Source organism: Tenebrio molitor, chromosome 4 (genome assembly GCF_963966145.1).
Source record: "Tenebrio molitor chromosome 4, icTenMoli1.1, whole genome shotgun sequence".
NCBI classification, from domain to species: Eukaryota; Metazoa; Arthropoda; class Insecta; order Coleoptera; family Tenebrionidae; genus Tenebrio; species Tenebrio molitor.
In genome coordinates this window covers 22724688-22746757 of record NC_091049.1, presented here as the reverse complement: position 1 = coordinate 22746757, position 22070 = coordinate 22724688, and the positions used below count along the sequence as shown (strand labels likewise).

Here is a 22070-nt window from a genome sequence, read left to right as displayed (position 1 = left end):
AACAAGAATATATTACAAGTATACACTTACATAACAAAAATACAAAAAAAATAAAAATAAAAAACGCCACTATCGTCTTTTTTCGCTTCATTTTGCGCTAAACATTGGCGCCATCTTTGTGCAATCCCTATGTTATTATTTGTCATTTGTTATAACTTAATTTGGTTATTAATTATACTGTATTACTACAGCTTCTCGCTTGGTGCTCGTCATTTGTTTCAAAAGTTAGTGTCATTTTTTTTATGCGAGGTTATACAGGATGAGCAACAATAACTGTTACAGTTGGCAAAAAAAATTTTTACATAAAATGTTCAAGACTGAATTGTACCTATTTCGGTTTGTTTTATTGACAATATTGACACCTGGTATACATTTCAAATTTAAACTTCTTGGTTTTTGTAATCTTTTATTAATAAAATGGTTTTCTCGTTGGAACATGACATAAAATCACCAGAATTTATTGCCAACTCAATCAGTACTTGTTGCTCACACGGTACTTGTGATACATTGTTGATTTCAGAATAAAAATCTCTATCAGTATTTCTAAAAAAAAGTATGTGTTCCCACTTGAAAACCTTTTTTTTTGACAGTTTAATCTTGAAACCCTTAGGGCTATATGTGAATTTAGTGAGCCATCTTGTAGCCTATTCACAACCATTTAATTTGATTCCTTTTATATCATTTAAATTTACATTTTGCCTTGGATTTGTGAGCTGTAAATTTCGTTACCGCATTAGTGCGGTAATAACTTCATTACCGCACTCACTGGGATAAGGAGACTATGTTATGTAACTTTATTTTGGCCTACGGGAAAAACGAACAGACTTTAAAGTACTGTTACGCTTCAAAACTTTCCTGCCGTCACCATCCCGCGGAAGACACTCGCGCCTTCCGGAGCGAGGTTTTTTGGATGGCACGACCGTCGGAGAAGGATCGAGAGGAGAGAGTGGTGGACGGGCAGTTCCAGTGTGAAGGGGTGAAGACGTGATGGGGTCCCAAAAGTAGGGTTGGTGTCCTGTGTGGACCGCCGCCTGGCGCCGAGGGCGGATTAGGAGGCCCCTCAATGTAAAGGTGCACAGGGGTTACGACCGTCGTCGTGTTGCGGATGAATTCTTTCCCCTGATCTGGGACGTCGTCCCCACTCACCGAGGAAACGCCTTCACAACCCCGCACCGAAGGGAGGATCTTCGTCTCCGGCTTTCCAGTGGGATAAGGAGGAACTTGGTAAATTTCCATAAATTTCCATTTCGATTTTCATTTTTTGATCATGTGTTGTTCGTCCCGGTGATAACGTGACCTCGTCAGGAATCGAGTCGTTATCGGGGCGAACAACTTTTTGTGTCTTCCTTATCTTGCTTCGCCTCTGCTGCTTTTCGTTTTTAGACAGGACGGCGGCGGCGAACCTATTTGCATACATGATTCTAGGATGAAATAGAAGCAAAAAACTTTACGTATTACGTAGACGACTCAGTGCAAAATAAATTGAATTATGCTTCAAAAATGTTGGCGGGAATTGGCTCTACCTCGGGCTCAACTTCCAACAACACTTTAAATTTCAACAATCCTGCACCTCCTAGTAAAATAACTAACTATTACTGTAGGCGATGTTATTTCATTAAACTCGCCAGATGTTGCAAATTTAAATTCTAGAAAGCTGACTTGTGCAAAATTTGAAATTAATCATGCCCAAAGCTGTACTTTTAATATTACCATTAACAAATAAATTATGATACAAATTCTATCGAATTTATTTATACTTAAAATTTGCATGCAACTCGTGAGCAAAGTAACTTTTTCTACTCATAGCCTCAAAATAGATATTTCCCGATTGTTCTCAGAGTGCGGAAACAACGATTTCCTGCACGCGGTGTTTTTTACTTTGCAGCAAAAATTAGGGGAAATTACATTGTAAGATTGGTGTTTAATGACGTAAATATACGGAAAAAAAATAAGCTCAAGAAGGTCTAAAAGCTTAAAGGAATAAATGCACGAAATTTGTATAATACATATTTATTTATCCAACCGATTGCAAAATCATATCGGTATTAATTTATGAAAAACGTTGTTGTAGATTATTTTTGACCTGCTTGTAATTTATAAAATTCGTAATATAAACCCTTCTTTTCCAACAATTCAGGGTGTTTACCCATTTCAGCTACAGTTCCTTCATTTAAAACACAAATGACGTCAGCATCTTGAATTGTAGTCAATCTGTGTGCGATTGTAATGCAAGTTCTATTTTGTTTAGCATTGTCAAGTGCTTCTTGTACAATCTGTAAAAATAAAGTATTTGTCATACATTTATTTATTTAAAAGTCTTTTAATTTAATACCTTTTCGCTTTCATTGTCCAGTGCAGAGGTTGCTTCGTCCAAAAGAAGAATACGGGGATTTCTGATTAAAGCTCGAGCAATAGCGACCCTTTGCTTTTGACCTCCCGACAATTGCGTTCCTTTGCTTCCCAAAGATGTTTCATAACCCTTTATGTTTTCAAGATGAACAATACAAATATCAAAACCCTTTGTTTTACTCACCAATGGAAGTGATGAAATGAAATTATGTATGTTTGCTGATTTTGCAGCTTCAACTATTTCATCCATACTAACTGTTCGGTTATTTGCTCCGTAAGCAATATTTTCAGCAATTGTTCGATCAAATAAATTCGGTTCTTGTGACACAACACCTAGATGAGATCTTAAATTATTTATATCCACATTTTTCACATCTTCACGTTCGAGTGAAACTTCTCCACTGGCTGGATCGTAAAAGCGTTCCAGTAGTTGAATAATTGTCGACTTACCACAACCACTGGACCCCACTAAAGCTACAGTTTTGCCATGTAAAATGTTTATATTTAATCCGTTAAGTACTGAAACTGTTGATCGGGTAGGATATGCAAAATATACATTTGTATACTTTATGTCTCCTTTCACCTGAAATAAATATTTGTGTAATTATTGTCTTTCAGCTATCACTAATGGCAGCAATTTTCATTCTGTTGCAAAATAAGTTTTAGATGTCAACAAAGTACTGCTAGACTATGCTACATACATCACTGTGGTGTAGATACAAAGGCTGGGAAGCGTTTTTAACTTCAGGAACTCTTCTCAGCAACGCAAAAATACGATCAGCTGCCATTAACCCCTTCTGAAAGTTTGGAGAAAAGGAAAATGCGGCGCCAATGGACCATGAGCCAATGATTACAGTTTCCGAAACTCTATAATACACATAAATTAGATGAAATACCTTCAATAGTATTTTTTTTTTTACTTAAAAACCACTCCATAATCAAGATTTGCAGTTATCATCAAATTTGCACCATATCCCACTCCAGCAGCATACGCAAAAAGCATTACACTTCGTGCAACACCCATTACAATAGATCTAAAATGCATTTGCTTCTTTACACTTTTTACATATGGTAACAGTTCTGTCACATAATTTTCGTAAAATACTTGTTCACAACCCAAAGATGCTATTGTCCTGATGTTTCCAATTGCTTCAACTGCTATCTAAACGTATAAATATATAACGTGAATATCAAAAGGATACTGTTACTTACTTTTGCAGAATTCTCTAAAAAATTTTGATTTACTTGGGAATCGCCCTGTGTAAATTTTTTTTCGAAGAAAACAGTCAACAAAATAATTGGTGAGAAAGAAATTAATACTAATGCTAATTTCCATTCAAAGTAAAGAGCTATTGTGTTGACTATAATATATGTTGAAAGAGAGTTTAAAACAGTTCCGATTCGAATTCCAGCTGCCTGTAAGTAAAAGATTATGATAAATAAAATTATTACATAATTCAAATAGAAAAACTAAGTTGTAATTAAACTTAAAATTAAAAGACACAAAATTTGGTAGATAGTTTTAATAAAGTTTGCCTTAAACTACAACTACTACTTACACCTTGTACACTAGCTGCTTCTCCAGATAATTTTGCGCATAATGCTCCTACACCATTATCTTTTCGATCAAACCAAGCCATTTCTTGAGATAACATAGCTCGAAACATGTTTCCTCGTAATCGTTTCGTTAACTTCTCTCCGGCAATAGCAAAAAAGTACATCTGCAGAAATACAATTACTCTTAACTCAAATTCCTCGAGTTAATCTACTAACCTGGAAAAAAGTTGCAACACCTGTTATAATGCCTATAATGACAAAATAGAGGGAGAACAAGTTACTCTGTTCTCGGACGTATGAATCATTATCATCTGCCAAAACCTTAGGCAAAATGAAAAATCCTAATTAAAACGATAACAGAAATTAACAAAATACTGACTCCAATTATGTCGCCGAAAAGTAAACCATATAGAGGAAGGGCAGACCCAGTGATAACTGATGTAATACATCCCACCAATATATAAAACCACTCAGGTCTATTTACTTTTAATAATGATATTATTGAACTTCCTCCGGTTATTTCTTGAACGCCTCTATCCTATAAATTAGTAAAAAAAAGCAATTTAAACGAATCTGTACAAAAACAACAATAATTAATTAATTAATTCTATATGTCAACCAGGTCCAAACGACAATTCGGTAAGTGGAACTATAGTATATTACACTATAAGTGATGAAAGTGCCTAATTTTTCAACGAGCAATACATGATATACTCTCGAGCTCCAGCGAGTGAGGATTGCGAGTTAAAAAATCGCACTTTGATCATGAATTATGTATACTATTTTTTCCAACATCGTTTATGAAAAAGAGTCTCAATTTTAAATTTCTTTATAATTATTTTACTTCCAAATTTTTTGAATTTTCCAGATCTGGAGTTTCAATTAATGCAAATAACAGTGTTTTAAATTTTTATATAGCCTAAGGGAGTCCGTTTCGGCTCAGGGACGCGAGGGTCGCGGGTTCGCTTCCGACCCAGGGCGAAAAAAAAGGCTACCTATATTCTATCTCGTGATTCGGAAGTCACGTTAAGCCATTGGTCCCGGTCTATTGAGTTGGTCATCACGCCCCTCATAGATTTGTAAAACCAGTCCTAGACTGTGTAACAACTTTTTCTTTTTTAGTAGGTAGTAGATTGTTAATGTAGTAGATTGTTAAATGAATTTTCCTCACTAGTGAGTTTACTTTCTCCATTTTCGTCACTAGTGATGCAAACGTTTACTTTCCTCACTAAATTGTGTGATGAAAGTATCATTTTCATAATCGATGTTGGAAAAAATACATATGTAGATTTCAAAACGCATTCAATTTATTGACAAAATTAATAGCAAAAATCTTATTAAAGTTTGTAACATACACAATGTAATGGAAACAGGTCTCTGTTCCGAAATTGCTTTTATTTGGCCGATATATCAATAATCAATACTTACAAGATTTTTTTCTGACGTACTTTCGATCATAGCAGTCTCAGACACTTTTGCCACATTGCTAACACAGTTTAAAACTTCTTTATCTTCTGAATATGACAAAGAAACAGTTAAGTGATTCGTGAAAATATTTGAAAACAAAATTACCTGTAAACGCATCTTCGGTTTCACTTAGACCTTGAGATAGTACCAAACTGTGATAAGCACCTTTTTGTGCCATCAACTGAGCATGATTACCTTCTTCGATCACTTTTCCTTCAGATATCACCACAATTCGATCGGCATTTCTTATCGTTGATAGTCGATGTGCAACTATAATTGTAGTGCATTCACCACTTATCTAAAAACAGAAAGATAAGAAACTAAATTTTGTTATTGAATGTTGCATGTTACAGCATCAAGGGCCGCTTGTACTTCAGCTTCACTGGTAGTATCCAAAGCTGATGTAGCTTCATCAAGTAAAAGAATTTTTGGTTCACGTATCAAAGCTCGCGCAATGGCAATTCTTTGCTTTTGACCGCCAGAAATTTGCGCTCCTCTCTCACCAATAAGTGTATTGTAACCACGAGGTAAACTTTTAATGAAGTTATGTGCGTTTGCTTTTTTGGCAGCCTTTTCGATATTGTCTTGAGTTGCAGATGGATTTCCGTATTTTATGTTATCAGCGATGGTTGCTGCAAAAAGTGCTGGCTCTTGCCCAACTACACCAATTTTATTTCTCAGCCATGTCAAGTTTAATTTCGTAATATCGTTGTCGTCGATAGTCACCTAATAAACACAAGTTATTTTATAAAACTTGTCAAATAAAAAACACAACGGCTTACGGAGCCTGAGGTAGAATCATAAAATCTCTGAATCAGTTGGATGCAGGTCGATTTGCCACATCCAGAACTTCCCACTAGGGCAATAGTTTCACCTGATTTAATATACAAATTGAAACTTTGTAAAATCTATAAAAACAAACAAAAACAAAATCTCATTAATAAATTTCATATTGCATTTACCTTGACGTCCGGTCTTGAAGGATATTGAAAATAAACATTTTTAAAACTAATATCTCCTCGCATGGTTTTCGGTTTTATCCCTAAATTTTTATAAAGATTGATTTGTGGTTCAGTATCTAAAATTTCAAAAACTTTTGCTGCAGCACCGCACGCAGTTCCAAATATTTCAAAATATGTAGCCCCTGTTCCAAAGTTCCACGTAGCAGTTAAAGTACAGAAGAAGAGCTTAAATAAAAGTAATAAGAGATAAAATCTCTTGGATAAAGGCAAGACGTACGGCCACCATGTTTGCCGGGGTATACGTTATTTCTTCTTTCGGTAAATATCTTTCTTCTAATATTAGCCCAACACCATACCAGAACGACAAAGCATATGAAGCAAAAATAAAAAACCACATGAATCCGTTGCTAATACCAGAAAACAAATTTTTTGTGATATTATTCCTTTTAGCACTTTGCAAATGTTTCTCGTAGCGTGTAATTTCTTTTTCTTGGCCATTGAAAGCTACTACAGTTCTGACCGAACTTAAAACTTCTTCGGCAATGCTTCCTGCAGCACCATACGCCTCCATTTCCTGTCTGGAGAATTTTGTAGACAACTGAAAGTAATAACGGTCATAATATATTAAAGTTGGATGAAAAGTGTTACTTACCCACGATACAATCGTAGTCACACCTAAAGATACCGGAAACGAGACCATACATATTAATGCCAATTTCCAACCCAATACAAGAGCCGTTATTATACCTGATACAAAAGTGCTTAAAAAAAATATAAACGTAGCTGCTTTTTCTCCTATTCCTTCTTCAAATTTTGACAAGTTACTAAAAAGAAATCATTTACGATGCACTTAGCTAAATGTATGTGAATTTTACTCAGTAAAGTTGGTTGCAAAATCTCCAGTTTTATTAAGATCGTACCAAGAGACATCCATATTTAAAGTGTTCTTTAAAATTTGTTTTCGTATATGAAATATCTAAAAAAATACAGCATATTGAAAACTCTCTTGTACTTTCTTTGTTAACGTTTCTGATGGATTTAGTATACTAATATTACTTATCCAATACAACAATTATAATAAAATATTCTGATTAGATGAAAATCTAAAACAATTTTTATCTTAGAGGTGGAGTTTTTGAGCTACCTTAGACCATTGTTTTCGGTGGCAGAAGTCAAATTTTAATCACAAGTGAGATAAAGTACTCACTAGTGAGTAAATTCGACAGCTGCCATTTAACTTGAATGAAACTTTATTTCTTGAATTTTTTGCAATAGTTGCACCTGTAAGACAAAACGTCGTATATGACACGTGATCGAAATGCCATTATGAAACTCGTGAGAAGTGTCCCACTCGTGCGCAAGCGCACTCGTCGGTGAAAATTCTCACTCTGGTATAATAATGCATTTCTATCACTTATAATATAATATACTATTGTAAAATATTTCAATTGATTATTTTAAATTAAAAAATATCTACTAATGCATAGTTTCGAAATTTTGATGATTTTTTTATCGCCTATTTTTTAGTTTAAATATTTTACATTGTTAAAAAGTAAAAAGAACAAAAAACTACCTGTCTTAGGGCGCTATAGCTGAAAAATATTCCGGCAAGGTAAGTAGCAATAATCATAACAATTCCTAAGACACTGGAGTAAATTGCAAAATCACGTATACCGTCATATAGGGTTTTTTCTATAAGCTGAGTTTCGTTAGGATTGTTAGTTTTATTTATCGCCGCAGCGTATTCGACAATAACTCCAGTAACATCTCCAAAAAGGATCATAAAACAAGGTTGGATAATGCCGCACACTATTGCGCATATAGTGCCCAAAGCAATAAAAATTTTATCTTGTAATGTGGCATACCGAAACTAAAAGTTAATTTACATAAGTTTATGTTCAAATTTCAATAAAATACTCACCAGCTGGAAATACGAAACGTTTCTTTCATTTTTTTTTGGTACAGCTTTCTCCATTTTCACTTTCTTTTTCATGAATTCCCTAAAAATTACAATTATCAATAATAACAATAATAACATTGTAATAGTACCGCAATCTCTTTTTAAAAATTTAAAAATTTTGGACTTAGAGAACACATTGGTGGTTGAAATTCAAAAAGGTATATTATTATACTCATGTCATATCGTGAGGAAATTCCTTAACATTGACACAGAACATAAAACACAAAAAAGTCAAAATGTGGAGGCGAGACGCCGGTAATTATGTTGATAAGCACTGCACTATTACTTGATAGTATTTATCCGTAATAGTGTATGTACTCCGGCAAAATTGCCGTGCCGCCGGGTGGAGGTGGGATAGTTTATTGTAATATTTTTAATTGATTAAAAAAAAATGGTATTCAGCCACAGTTATCTATGCATGAAGTGAGTCATTTTCTTACATACAATTTTTTTTCTACAACTGTCAAAAAAACGTGACATTTATGCATCGTTATCAAGTCGCAAAGTATGTCATTTTTGATAGTGAAAAAATATTTGTCAAAAAGTTTCCTTGGATGCTAAAATAGTTATATTTTAGCACCCAAGGAAACTTTTTGACGAATATTTTAGCATCCAAGGAAAATTTTACAAAAATTAAAAAATTCAAAAATTTTAAAATGCTGTTGTAGAAAAAATAGTGTTTGTATTTCGTGCGCAAGATGATTGTTTTGTTGGCGCATTCGAATGAGTTTGAAGTCTCGACCTGACGGTCTCGACCAAAAACTCATTCTCATGCCCCAACAAAAAACAATCACTTTGCGCACTTAATACAAAAATAACTACTTTACACCGTTGTAAAATTGAAACTATAAAAACCACACATAAGTGTATGAAATGCGATTTCACATACATAAGCTTTTCTATTTTTCACTTCATACACTGTTTTCTATTAGTTATCTAGCAACATGGTCACTGCGTTACCTAATATTCAGATTTCCTTCAAAAATGTGAATTGTAAAATTTAGCTTTGAAAGCAATTACAGAAAAAATATTGTTTTTGTGTTCGTTTCCCGAGATACAGAAAAAGATGTACTTTTGGCCTTGATACACAAATATCACCGTATAGTGAGTCAACTTTTCATCAATTGCAATTTTATTATTTATAAAAAGTTGGTTTTCCATTACTGTTAGTAGTGTAAATCACTCGAAAACAAATGACTGCTTGGAATTTTATTTGGTATTAAAGTATGTATTTTTATAAACTAAAATTGACCCGCCCAAAGATTTTTTTGAAAAAAAAATTGTTTAATTTTTAATGAATTTATTCCATACTTTTGCCGATCACTGTATATATTTATTATATTATTGATATACAGGATCATTTTCATTATAAATGATTGTGCCATTGCAGTTGGCGTTGAAAACCCACACAATTTTGTATGTGCCGCAGCCTCGCAATCGTTAAATAAACTAGTAGGTAATTTCCACTACCGCCAGGAGTGCCACCTATCGGCGATACTGGTCTCACTCATGTTATAAGGCTTGCGGCATATTCAACTAAGTCACCAACGCCTACTGCGATGGGACAATCATTTATAATGACCCTGTATAAAACAAATATTTAGATATTGTACGGCTATTAATTTTTTTATTTTTCACTTTAGTATAATTGCATGATAACTCCTAGGATACGAAATACGTAAGCGTGTCTATAACAACCGAGCATAATAAGAGGGCGTAATAAGAATACGCGGGCGTAATAAGAATAACCGGGCGTAATGAATTCATAACGCCCTCATCAATTCATAATTGCAAAGATGCCAATTTTTTTTTTTTAAGAACACGTAGTGAAAAATAAAATCTTGTATGCACCACGGCGTCACCGAATGATTACGCCCATCGAACGATATCCATCTCTCGGGCTAAAGCCCTCGAGCTGGATTCATCGTTCTCCGGGCGTAATCATCGTTGCAACGCCCTTGGTGCATAAATAGCTATTTAAGTCATTAGCATCACAATATTCATACCTACACCTGAGGCCATTATTATCCGTCAACTCCCTAGTGTAATTTAAAAAAATGGAGTTTGACATTTAAATATCATACATTGTCATCTTTGGTTGTCACCTCGATTACACTTCCCAGCTATTGCTATTTTGACAAATCCTTTAATTCTTTTTTCCAATACTGTGTACTTCCGGAGGATGTTAAATAACAAAACAAATAAGAATTTGGAATCATTTTTAAAACTCTACAACTTTTTTTGTTCGACAGTGTCAGAATTTGAGAATTTTCTCCTGTGTGAACGGATTTTGATGAATTTGACAACTTGTCAGAACGAAACGTCAAGCTAATTTTAAAGATTTTCAGCCATTTGGAGCCTTTGGGGGGGGCTCGTCGAACAAAAAAACGTTGTATTCAACTCGTTCTTGTGTAATTTGGGCTTTTTTGGCACTCGTGGACCTTTAAAACTCTCGTTTCACTCGAGTTTTAAACTGGCCCACTCATGCCAAAAAAAAGCCCAAATTACACACGAACTCGTTAAATAAATAACTATTGTATTTAAGGGTTTGTTTTAAAATAATTACGAGAGCCAATATCTGAGGATTTTTACTTTTATACGTAAAGTGCCTATGTACCAAAATCCATTCTACACCTGGTCTGTATATTAATGGTTGGCGTAGTTATATTTTGTGCTCGGCCCCGGACCACAGTCACTTGGCTCCGATGGACGCTGGCGGAGCCTCCCCGACTATGAGAGCTCCAAGGAACGAATAATAATAGATGAAAAATCTTTTAAATCTAATTTAGAAAAAGTCGCTTCGGCGACAACGCGTTTCCCCAATTGTTAAATGCATACGGATCACTTACTTCGCTATAATGAATTTAAATCAAATAAAGTGAAATATTTTGAAAAATAGTTTTTTTTTATTCGAATTCTCAAAGAAAATAATTTACTTTTTACGTACCTTCTGCTAACTACTTTGGTTATCAAACCCCAGAGCTCCCCCGTAGTAGTTCAGATTTCTCTTTTATTATTCGCGCACACTTTCTCACCTCCTACTTGACCAAAATGATCGATCAGCCAGGTCAGGTTCCAAATTGATTACTGCGAACCTATTCGGATTATTAGTTGCTTTGTGAAGGGACATTAGGTGGGGATGTGCAGCAACGCTATTTCGTTCGTTCGTTCCATTATTAGCAGAGACAACTTTATTAGTAAATAAGAGTGGTTGCTATTGGTTAGATATTTGGACCGTGTAAGTTTCCCCCACAAAATGTCCCTTCGGCCGCTAACAGAACTCTACAATCCCTAGAAGATCATAAACTTTTTAAATGTTAAAATAGACATGTTATGTCTTATCAATGCATTGTGGCATATTATATAGTCATACAATTTTAGAGTTGATAAGACCTCTGGAAACGCACACGTTAGAGAGCTGCAAACATGGTTTTACGAGTGCTATATTAACATAGGTAAGAATAAAAAATTGCACTACTTACGTAAGTTTGATAATTTTTTCAAAATAAGTAGATACCATTCATATGACGTACGAGTACACCATCTGCTGAATTAGGTCGACAAAAAAAAATTCACTACAATTAGTAATCTTTGTTTATTTGCTTGACTTAAATTCATGTACCTAAGAGATCAAAATTTTAATTGTTTAATATCTAGTGGATTCCAATGCAGTTTAGGGAGCATTATTGGCAGATTGTACATACGAATTCATAACCAGTATTAAGAGTACAAGCAAATCCTAGTTAAAAAAAATGTCAAACAAGAAATTGAGATTATGGGAAAAAAAATTATATTTCGTGAATCATCAACAACAAACAAGAACTGAATCTTCAACATAGTGTAAAACATGCAGTGGCAGTGTAATAGGGAGGTCGCATCTCGTTGCAGGATTTTGTAAACGGCGCGCGCAACCGCCAATCAGGAAAAAATATACTATAGAAATGCTTATACTTGCTTCACAAATGACAGCCGATTAACAAAGCTAACTGAATAAACTGTAAATTGTCAATTATGACACAAAATAGTGACTGGATTTAACATGCGCAACACTGTTTTTTGGAGTTTCCGCAAAACTTTTCTACATCTCATCGCTGTCAATATGGTTGAAGCTATAAAAATAATAAAAACAAAAATTTGTTTAAATTGATTTTATTTTAATATCGGCACAGTTCAATTACACTCTATATAAGTGACGTTAAACTGCTAAGTGGGCATTGTTGAGTCATTTGAGCTTTATAGGTGACTAAGGTCCGGTTTTTGGAAACAATTTTATTGGGCCAGTTAGTTAACGCTCTGTTAAATACAAAATGCATGTAATGTGATTGGTCACTTTCTAGCGTTTCTATAGCAACGCTTAATTCTAGATAATATTCTAGATATTCTGTAATAAACTACGTAAATAAACGGTTCGGAAAGCTTGTAATAATCAGAGCGAGCATAAAGAGATAAAAGTGAATGGTAATCACTAATCTCATGACGAAGAAATCTTCAGTCGAAAACTGATCCTGCCATCTAAATCCCTTGAAGATAAGAACCAAGAGCAAAAAGAGAACGAGAAAGTGAAAAGCGGGAAGGGAAAGGAATACATTAAAAAATGAAGCGTACAGTGGAAAAAAAAAAGTGAGAAGGAACGTAAAAAGGAGATTAGGCTCCGCTTGAATATAATAGTTTATTACAAACCAAGTGCGGGAAGACGATGTTCCCGCATGAGCGCATTTTTTAAAGCACGAGCGACGAAGGAGCGAGTGCCTTTAATTAATGCGCGAATGAACGGAAGATGTCTTCACGCAAGTGGTTCGTACAATATTTTTTGTACGAAAATTAAATTAATTTTTTTTATTTTAATACATTAAACATAAACGAACATAAAACCAAGTAGGCAGTGATCTTTGGTTATTGGAAACAATTGCTTCACTTGATATTTCAATTTTTGCAATAATTTGTGAATTTTGTAGGAACAATTTTCAACGATTATATATCTTTCCGTAATTTTTTAATGGAGGAAAACCCAGGGAAGTTGTATTTTATAAAATAAATTTTATTATTATCAAGACAGATTTTTTTAATGCCTCAAAAGGCCAGTGTTTTTTGCAATTTTTACATTCGAGTCGACCGGGAAGCACTCGTTTCGGAGCGAGCGTTGGATGTTGGAAGCGTTGGTTTCAAGGCTATGAGTACAAAAAATCATATACGAGTATGTATACGACTCAGAGTAGAAGGTCTTTTAGTACTTCACCCAGTTGTCGACCTCGACATTGCCTCGGTCTTCAATCTCTGGGCTTAGCACAAAAAGACTCACTTCTACTCTTAATTATATAATTTACTATTAGCTCCATTACCTTTGCGATTTCCCTACTAACATGTTACTGTGGAAATTAATAATTTTTATCCCATATTGAAGTTCCTTAGCCATTGCGTTTTTCACAATCCTATGTTTATCTGTCCGCCAACAATTAAAAATATACTATTTGCGATAGGCAAGTGCGTGTTATCGGCGCAGTTAAGCCTAAGCCTACTTTTATAATGTGCCGCTACATTTCATAACTAAACAAAATTATCTGTGGTGATCAACGGTGGTAAACGGTAAAAATACACCCTACTTGTTTTTTTTTATGGCTTGTAATTAACTGGACAGTATATGAGCATACATACAAAGCAAATAATTTTTATTCTAAGTAAAATAATACATAATATAATAAAAAATTATAAGTATTTAAGACACAGGTACAGAGTAAAATATCAAACTCCCATCAGAGATTTTAATTTATTTAAAGATACCTTTTACATGACGGCAAGAGAGACACTGCTTGCTCACAGCATCTGGAGATAGCCGTGCGCAATACTTTCCAACTCTACACACTCGTGAGAAATTTGCAATTGTTCGCACTTGATACAAAATATACAATTGCGCATTGTAAAATATTAACCATCGATTAGTAAGCGCAAATAATAGATTTTCGGACAAATGATTCCGCATCGTGTTTAATACGATGAAGACAGATAAAATGCGAATTAATAGAAAACTGAACACAATGAAAGAAAAAAGTGTTTTTGGGCTATAATTAACAAAGTAGGGCTGAAAGACCTCGGTGAATGGCCCTTTGGCTTGTACTTACGAGTGCGGTCAATAAATATTGTTATATATACAGGTGTCCCAAAACTACCGCCTTTCCTTGAAGGTGCGTCATCTAGAAGTGTTATGGAGTACTGAAAAATAGTTTAAAAAATTCAATATCTACTTCTACGGTCACTCCTGAAATGCCTGAGCGCGTTCACGGCAACATCATTAAAAGAACCAACGCATGATTAGACGCAAACGGGCAAAATTTTGAACATTTATTTTAATAAAATAATTTTTGTTGAAGTGTTTGATTGTTGTGTTACCTCTCAAGCTGATCAAAATGGTTCCCTAGGTATTCAATAATACAATGCCATTAGGTATTTCTAGGTAGAGGTAATTCTCAGGTTACAGCGTTGCCTTTTTTATATGTATTTTAAAATTGCGTATACATATTTCCTAAATGGAGGGTCAGGATTTTTTAAAAATATTTTTCCAGCACTCTGCTAGTGGGAGGGATTTCAGTCCACTGCGTCACTCGCCAAGCTGTTCTGGTCGACCTGTATGTACAATCGCGGCCATCCAAAAGTGAACGATAGCTTGCGAAAATTTCCGTATTTTTCGTTAGATTAAATCAGGCTGTATTCATTGCCGTTCGTGCAGCAGGCGTTACTATTTTAATAATAAAAAGTTGTAATAATAAAAATGAGACTGAGAAGTAATTAATACATTATTAAAGTGAAAGTAAACTTTAGTAAAGAAACCTTTCCAACATCTATTCGCATTGGCCTCTCAAGCCTGTTTTCTTGCCAACCCCTCTTTATATTGAAGATGCAAAACTTACTGCAATGTAATTCTCTCGCCACAGCAGCCAACGACCAATTTTCTTCTAGCTTTGCAATAGCCCTAGCTGTCTGCATCGGAGAGAAATGTGGCATTTAAAAAAAATAGTTTCAATAAATTTTTTATCGCTAGTGTCAAACTTTGACATTTTAGGGCGCCTATGTTTTAAAGTAAATATCAAACTATTAAAAAAAAACGTTCACTTTTGGATGGCCGCGATAGTACGTATTTTTGTGGTCAGCAGCGTCGAATGGGTGTGGATAGGGGTTAATTTATCCCCATTATTTTGGACCTAATGAAAAGGGGTTTTTTGGACTTGTTAGATCCTTCTAATATATCTAATATATCGGGACCAACCTGTATGTATAAACAAAATATTGATTATTTTAATTAATTCTTATCATGAGATCAAAGATTAGTCTTTTCTTTAATAAATTACAATATCAAAGTTAAGGCACATTTTTAGAAATTATTTGCACTTTTCTGACATCACAGGGCACAGTAAAACCAGACGGAACACAGTGCAACACAACATTATAAAATTATATAAAATCAACTTTCTTCACAACCAAAACAAAAATTAACCCAAATTAAATAATCTCAAAATACTTTGAGGAAATTATATTTTATTGCTTGGCATTTCGTCTTAATTTTTCTGTCCAGTGGCTTCAGCACGACTTCTATATCTATCCTTTTTTGCAACAGCTGCCATATCTGGTTCCAATGGAAAGCTACGTCCTTCAGATTTCATATTTTCGTTAAAACACGTTTCACCATGCTCCGTTTCCCTCTGTTCTATAACCACGTTTGACAAAATAACAATATTAAACATTTTGAGGTTATCGATACAGGCATTTACATAAGGGGTGTTTTTTTAAATTTGGCGTCGAAGTAGGCATTGGAGAGTCGATTGAGAGCCCACCACTCGTGGAAAAACGTAAGATTTGAACAGCTGAGATCCGTAACCTGCATAGTGCGTTCACAATCGACAGTTCAACGCCTACTTCGACACCAAATTTAAAAAAACACCCGTTATGTAAAATATTATACTTAGATAATATGCTACGATTATTAGAAAAATATGGTCACTCACCTCAAGCGAAATGTTGTTTAGTAAAAACAAAAAGAATTCGGTGAAAAATCCTCCCAATTAATGCCAAAAAAATATTTTTGCAAGAAAACAATAATTCAATTCCAACCTGAAAAATCACAACTCATTCACTTTATTAATTAGTGAAATAAGTTCAAACATTATGTTAGCAATATTGCGTTTGTTTTATTGTGCCCCTTGTTTTGCTGAGTCCTATGCTTGAGTATCAAAATTAGTATACTGGGTGCCCCAAAATTCTCGGAACAGCTTAGCAGTACATTTTTAAGTAGTCATTAAAATACTAGGTAAAAATGTTTTTTATAAAAGATATGGACCTATCCGTTACGCTAAATTTGGCAACATTAAATACATTCCATGTATCCCAATAGTCAGCAAATGTTTCATTTTTGTTGTATCCATGGAAATGAAAAAGGAAAATCAAAGCCATGTTGCCATACGTTTTTCGAAGTTAAACGTTCATAAAATTATAGTCCGAACAAAATAAATCTGAATCCTGACTTTATTAAGTCAAATTATTTAAGAACATGATAACGATAATAAAGATTTATGGTAGGTCATTCTCGAAAAGGAGCAAGCGAGTTTTCGAAATTTTCTGCCTGCAACTTTGGTGGTAGATAACCATCTGTTCCCCATCATTAATCTTTATTATTGTTATCTTTACATTTTTATTTGAACATGTTGGATAAAGAATGCAGGGAAGGGAAGCAAGCAGCAAGAAAAAAACTAAGAAATTGGAAAAAAGAAAAAGAAATGGATGCAAGAAGAACTGAAGATGAAGGGTATAAAGATGGAAGAAGAGGTGTGGAGATACATAAATAGGGAAAGAAAGAAAAAAGGAGAAATAGTGAGTGACAGAATTACTATGAAGGAATGGAGAAAGTACTTCAGTGAGCTGTTGGGGGGTGATGAAAACAGACAAGAATAGGAAAAGAGACAACACAGAGTGGGAGAAATAGAAGAGATAACAAGAGAAGAATTAGAGGTACAAATAAGAAAACTGAAAAGGAAAAAGGCACCGGGGAGGGATGGTATACAGATCGAATCGTGGATATATGGAACTGAAAGGGAAGTTGACAGATTGTTAGAGGTAATGAATGGAGTGTGGAAGGGAGAGGGTTTTCCCCAGGAGTGGAAGGAGGGGATAATATGCCCCATGTATAAGAAAGGAGAAAAGAATACAGCCAGTAACTATAGGGGGATCACTCTCCTTAATACGGCATATAAGGTATACGCGATGATTGTGGAAGAAAGACTGATGAAGGAAATGAATGAGCGGGGTGTGTTACCAGACGGGCAGGCGGGATTTAGGAAAGGTAGAGGGACCATGGACAATGTATATATCTTGAATCAGATAGTAGGAAATGAGATAAAAAAGAGGGGTAGCAAGATATATGCATTTTTTGTAGACTTGAAGGCGGTTTTTGATAATGTGGAAAAAGATTCACTGTGGGAATACTTGAGAAAGAAAGGGATAAATGAGCATCTGGTAACAAAAATAGAAGAGATATATGAAGAGACGATAAGTACAGTGAGAGTTGATGGAAGAGTGAGTGAATGTTTCAAGACTTATAAGGGAGTAGGACAAGGGTGCTCACTAAGCCCCAGCCTGTTTGCAGCGTTTATCGGAGATATAGAGGAGATGTTCAGGAAGGGACAGGCAGGGGGGGGGGGGTGTTGTGGTGGGCAAAGAAAAAGTGTGGTCTTTAGCATATGCGGATGATTTGGTGGTGCTAGCGAGAGAGGAGAAAAATATGAAAAAAATGTTAGGAAGCATGGAGAAATATATGAGGAGGAAAAAGTTGGCGGTGAATGTAGAGAAATCCAAGATGATGGTGTTTAGAAAAGGGGGTGGTAGGTGGAAAGTAAATAAGTGGAGATGGGAGAAGGATAAAATTGAAGAAGTGAAAGAATTTAAGTATTTAGGCTATGTGATGAATGAAAGAAACACAGCAGCAGCACATGTGAGAGAGTTAGTGAAAAAAGCAAATAAGATAATAGGAGCGGTATAGACAAATGTATCTAGATCTGTACTGTACGCAAAACCTACTTGGCCTTACAAATGTTACAAAAAACGCTAAAATATGTAATACACAATTCAGTGCCCTTCAGGTTATTGTTTCGTTGACCGTATCACTTAATCAATTAAATAAGCATAACCTATGGGGCAACAACTCCTGTATGTCAAAATAGAACTAGATTTAAGGATTTAAGTCTCTTAACGTCATATCGTACAACAATTTTTTTAAGAGAAATGTACTAATAGTTTACATGAGTATGAAAAGCGACACATTTCGCACGAGTGGGAGGTATTAGCGGAGTGCCTCGATTACAGGAGTGCTCCAAAGAGACATTACAGCTTCGAGCACAACAAATGGGACATTTTTTAACGATTTAGTTATTTCTTGATCTCATTGACTGTCGAAATATTTCTTCTTCATTTAAATTTTATAACACGGTCTGAACAAAATGTAGAAATTACGCTTAATTCGGGCTTTTTTACAAATAGGTTAATTTTGGTACGACATATTATACAGGCTGTCCCAGAATTCGCGGATCAAACTTAGAGTGCATTTTCCTTGGTGATAACTGAAAGCAATAGCATTAAAAAAAAAGTTCAGGGTATAATCAATTTTTTGTGATAAATAATTAAAGTTGACCAATCAGAAGGACGCTGTTAATTTGAATTTCAGGTAAATTTAACCAACAGTTTGAATTGCCTAGCAACATAATTCTAGTAAGAATGATTATGGAATTTCCAGTAAATGTTTGGGTAACTGAAGAAAAAGAAATCTTTACTTCGGTACTTACACATGTACTCGTATGTTATATCCCAGTGTAGTTTATCTGCAATGATAAGTTAATTACTCTTCAGTGTGTGAGTGCACCATCCCGAACGCGTGAAATCCGACTCCAATAAGTCAAGTTGATTTGTTTCTTTATTTTTTACTTAATTGTAACTCTTGACTCTAAAGCTTAATAATTTTCCTTTGTTCTGTCACCATTTATTTCGAACCCTTATATTTCGTCTATATCATTTTATTAATTTTTCTACTCAGCTTTACAGACTTGGTTAGTCATTGTATGTCAGTTTTATTATTTTCTGTAAACGTGTAGATGTCACCTGGTCGTTAACCTTTTGATATCACTTCTTATAGATATAACGTCCACATGGAGGCAAACTTTGTATACGTCACCGTCACTGTCTCTGTTGCGATCATATTTAAAGTGTAACTAATTAAATAAAGTTATATTTATATATTTTTTTAAAGTGTTTCGGTTGAATCTTAAAATGTATGTGTAACTTGTGTCACAAATTTGTTTATTTTTGACATTAATATCTCTCCATCTGTATCTTGACAATCATTCAAATTGTGTTTAAGAAATTTAATCCTGGCCCTATCAAATAATCTAAAAAGCAAAATAGTAATTTATTATATCGGGTGATTCAAAATGATTGTGGATAAGTGTGGCAACTATGTACGAAAATGTATGTGGGTGGGGTAGAGTTGACATTTGTATGACATTTTATATGCGTGCAAACAACAGAAATGGTAGTTGCCATTTAAAAAATTAATTTTTCGACATTTTTTGATTATTAAATTTGAAAAATTACAGTAGGCGTCGCATAAATAAAATATCGCTAATAACAAAAAAAAAACGACCGAATCTTTGGGCATTCAGCAAAAAAAATCAATTATTTATTTCCAATGGTTGAGGAGTTATACATTTTTTAATAAAGCCCTGCAACCTCGCTTTTTTGTAGAAAAAATGCAATAGGTCAAAAACGATAACAGATAAGTGTTAACAGAAGGACGTTGCAAACTCAAAATTTAACGTAGAATCCAAATATGAAATCAAAAATCAAATTTAAAAAAACAAAGATTGCGTCGATTTCCGGTATTTTCGGAAGTATCGCCATTTTGAAAATATTTTGTTTGAACTTGGAGCAGTCGATTATAGTAGCTGTACCGGGTGAGTTAAGTTTTACCGCCCCTAGCGAAAACACCCACTTTAAAACAGTAATCAATTTAAACTTCTCAAAAAATTTAGGAATGATTGTGTATTACTGTAGAACAGTAAAGTTTTAATGAAACAGGTAAAGATTCTGTTTTAATTCAATAACCGTTACATTCATTTACATAATTTTTCACTGAGAGTCCTTTTAAACATTTATGAAAAATTGGGTGTCATTAAAATCATGTAAACATCACAATGTTTGAAATAAAAGGAATTTGATGTGAAAGTGCAAAATTTAGCTATGATTTATTATTAAATTGGGTGGTCAGTTCCACAAAAGAAGTTGACGTAGGTTGTTTATGGTACTCTTTAGAGACTTAAGAATTACTAGAAAAGTGGTCAACAGATGTTTCCCAACAATGAGATATTTATTTATGACACTGCAGTTGTAAATCTTTTCGCTCTTAATGTTAAAATTGGAATAATTTAAAAACGAATAATTTTTTTTTGATGCGAATTTCATAAATATGCTCTTTGAATTAATTGTGAATTATGAGCGTGTACTCAAAATGCTCAAAATCGATTTTGTTTATTTTATGGCTCTGAATTAAGTGATAAGGTAAAATTGATTACACACACTTGAAGTTTTATATCAAGGGAATGTAACCCTAAAGTTTCGTAATTTTTACAAATTTTTTAATAGGCTTAATCGTGAGGGCGGTATAACTTAACTCACCCGGTATATTATCTTTTTTTTTTCTAACCTTTGTGTGTATCGAGAAATACGAACGAATAAATATAAAAAGTGGTTTTATTAAGTTTTATTATTTTATTGTTAATTGCGTTGCAATTTATTCATTTTTTTGTATCCTTTATTAGTAGGTACGTTTTAATTACTTACATCATTATTTAATAAATATTATGATTAAATTCAATGATAATGAATAAGTAAAAATTAAATTAGTTATAATTAATAATTGTGATTTTTAGGGGGTAATGAAAAGAAAGATTGAGAAAGTTGTAGCAAAAAAAGATGAAAGAAAAATTTCGTATTTCCAGCTGGTAAGCATTTTCTCGAAATTTGGACATTAATTTATGTAAATTAACTTTCAGTTTCGGTATGGCACATTACAAGATAAAATCTTTATTGCCTTGGGCATTATATCCGCAATAGTGTGCGGTATTATTCATTCTTATGTTATGATTTTTTTGGAGATGTTATTGAAGTTATTGTCGAATATGCTGCGGCGATAAATAAAACTAAAGATAGTAACAAAACTCAGTGTTGGAGTTCGACAATTTTACCCCTTGGTCTTGCCATATGTTGTGTTACATAGTAGGCAAAAAAAAACAATTGTACTTTCAACGAGTTGTCAAAAATAAAGAGTTTCGTGTTCGCTGAACCTGTATTTCTGATTCACTGAAACTCTTACAGGTTATGGGCCCAGTGCAAACAGGTTCACGATTAACTGAAATTTGAAGACTGCTATCGCTCAAAATCTCGAAAAATTGATCTAACGCAATTTAGTGGAAATTAGTTTCACAAATTCAACAAGATTAAAAGCAATTATGATACATGGAAGATCCAGGTAGAAGCCCTCCTTATCAAGAATGATACTTGGTCGTATGTATCCGGCGAAAAGTCTAAAAACCCCAAGTTACCGTTGAAGGTGAAGCTCGTGCTGTCACAGAAGCAAAAGAAATGGATCGCCGCCGATCGCAAGGCGAAATCAGACTTAATCCTCGTCATGAATGCATCGGAACTTAGGCAGATTCGCAGTTGTGAGACTTAAAACAATTGATACA

At 34.2% G+C, this 22070-nt stretch overlaps 2 protein-coding genes across 2 annotated transcripts in view; one reads left to right on the top strand and one right to left on the bottom strand.

The window, feature by feature from the left end:
- Positions 1-22070, top strand: part of LOC138129408 (uncharacterized) — a 202861-nt gene that overhangs the window by 121522 nt on the left and 59269 nt on the right. The gene's annotated exons all lie outside the window — the stretch shown is intronic.
- LOC138129869 (ATP-dependent translocase ABCB1-like) lies at positions 1995-11388 on the bottom strand. Its single transcript, XM_069046177.1, has 20 exons — positions 11243-11388; positions 8257-8335; positions 7909-8205; positions 7211-7311; positions 6988-7159; positions 6613-6933; positions 6336-6560; positions 6156-6281; positions 5725-6099; positions 5479-5671; positions 5335-5420; positions 4286-4444; positions 4123-4227; positions 3909-4070; positions 3562-3765; positions 3270-3511; positions 3051-3216; positions 2534-2932; positions 2333-2479; positions 1995-2273 (listed from the first exon to the last, which is right to left on the bottom strand). Exons 2-20 carry the CDS (start codon positions 8326-8328, stop codon positions 2073-2075), a joined length of 3753 nt encoding a protein of 1250 aa, XP_068902278.1. The 5' UTR covers positions 8329-8335; positions 11243-11388; the 3' UTR covers positions 1995-2072.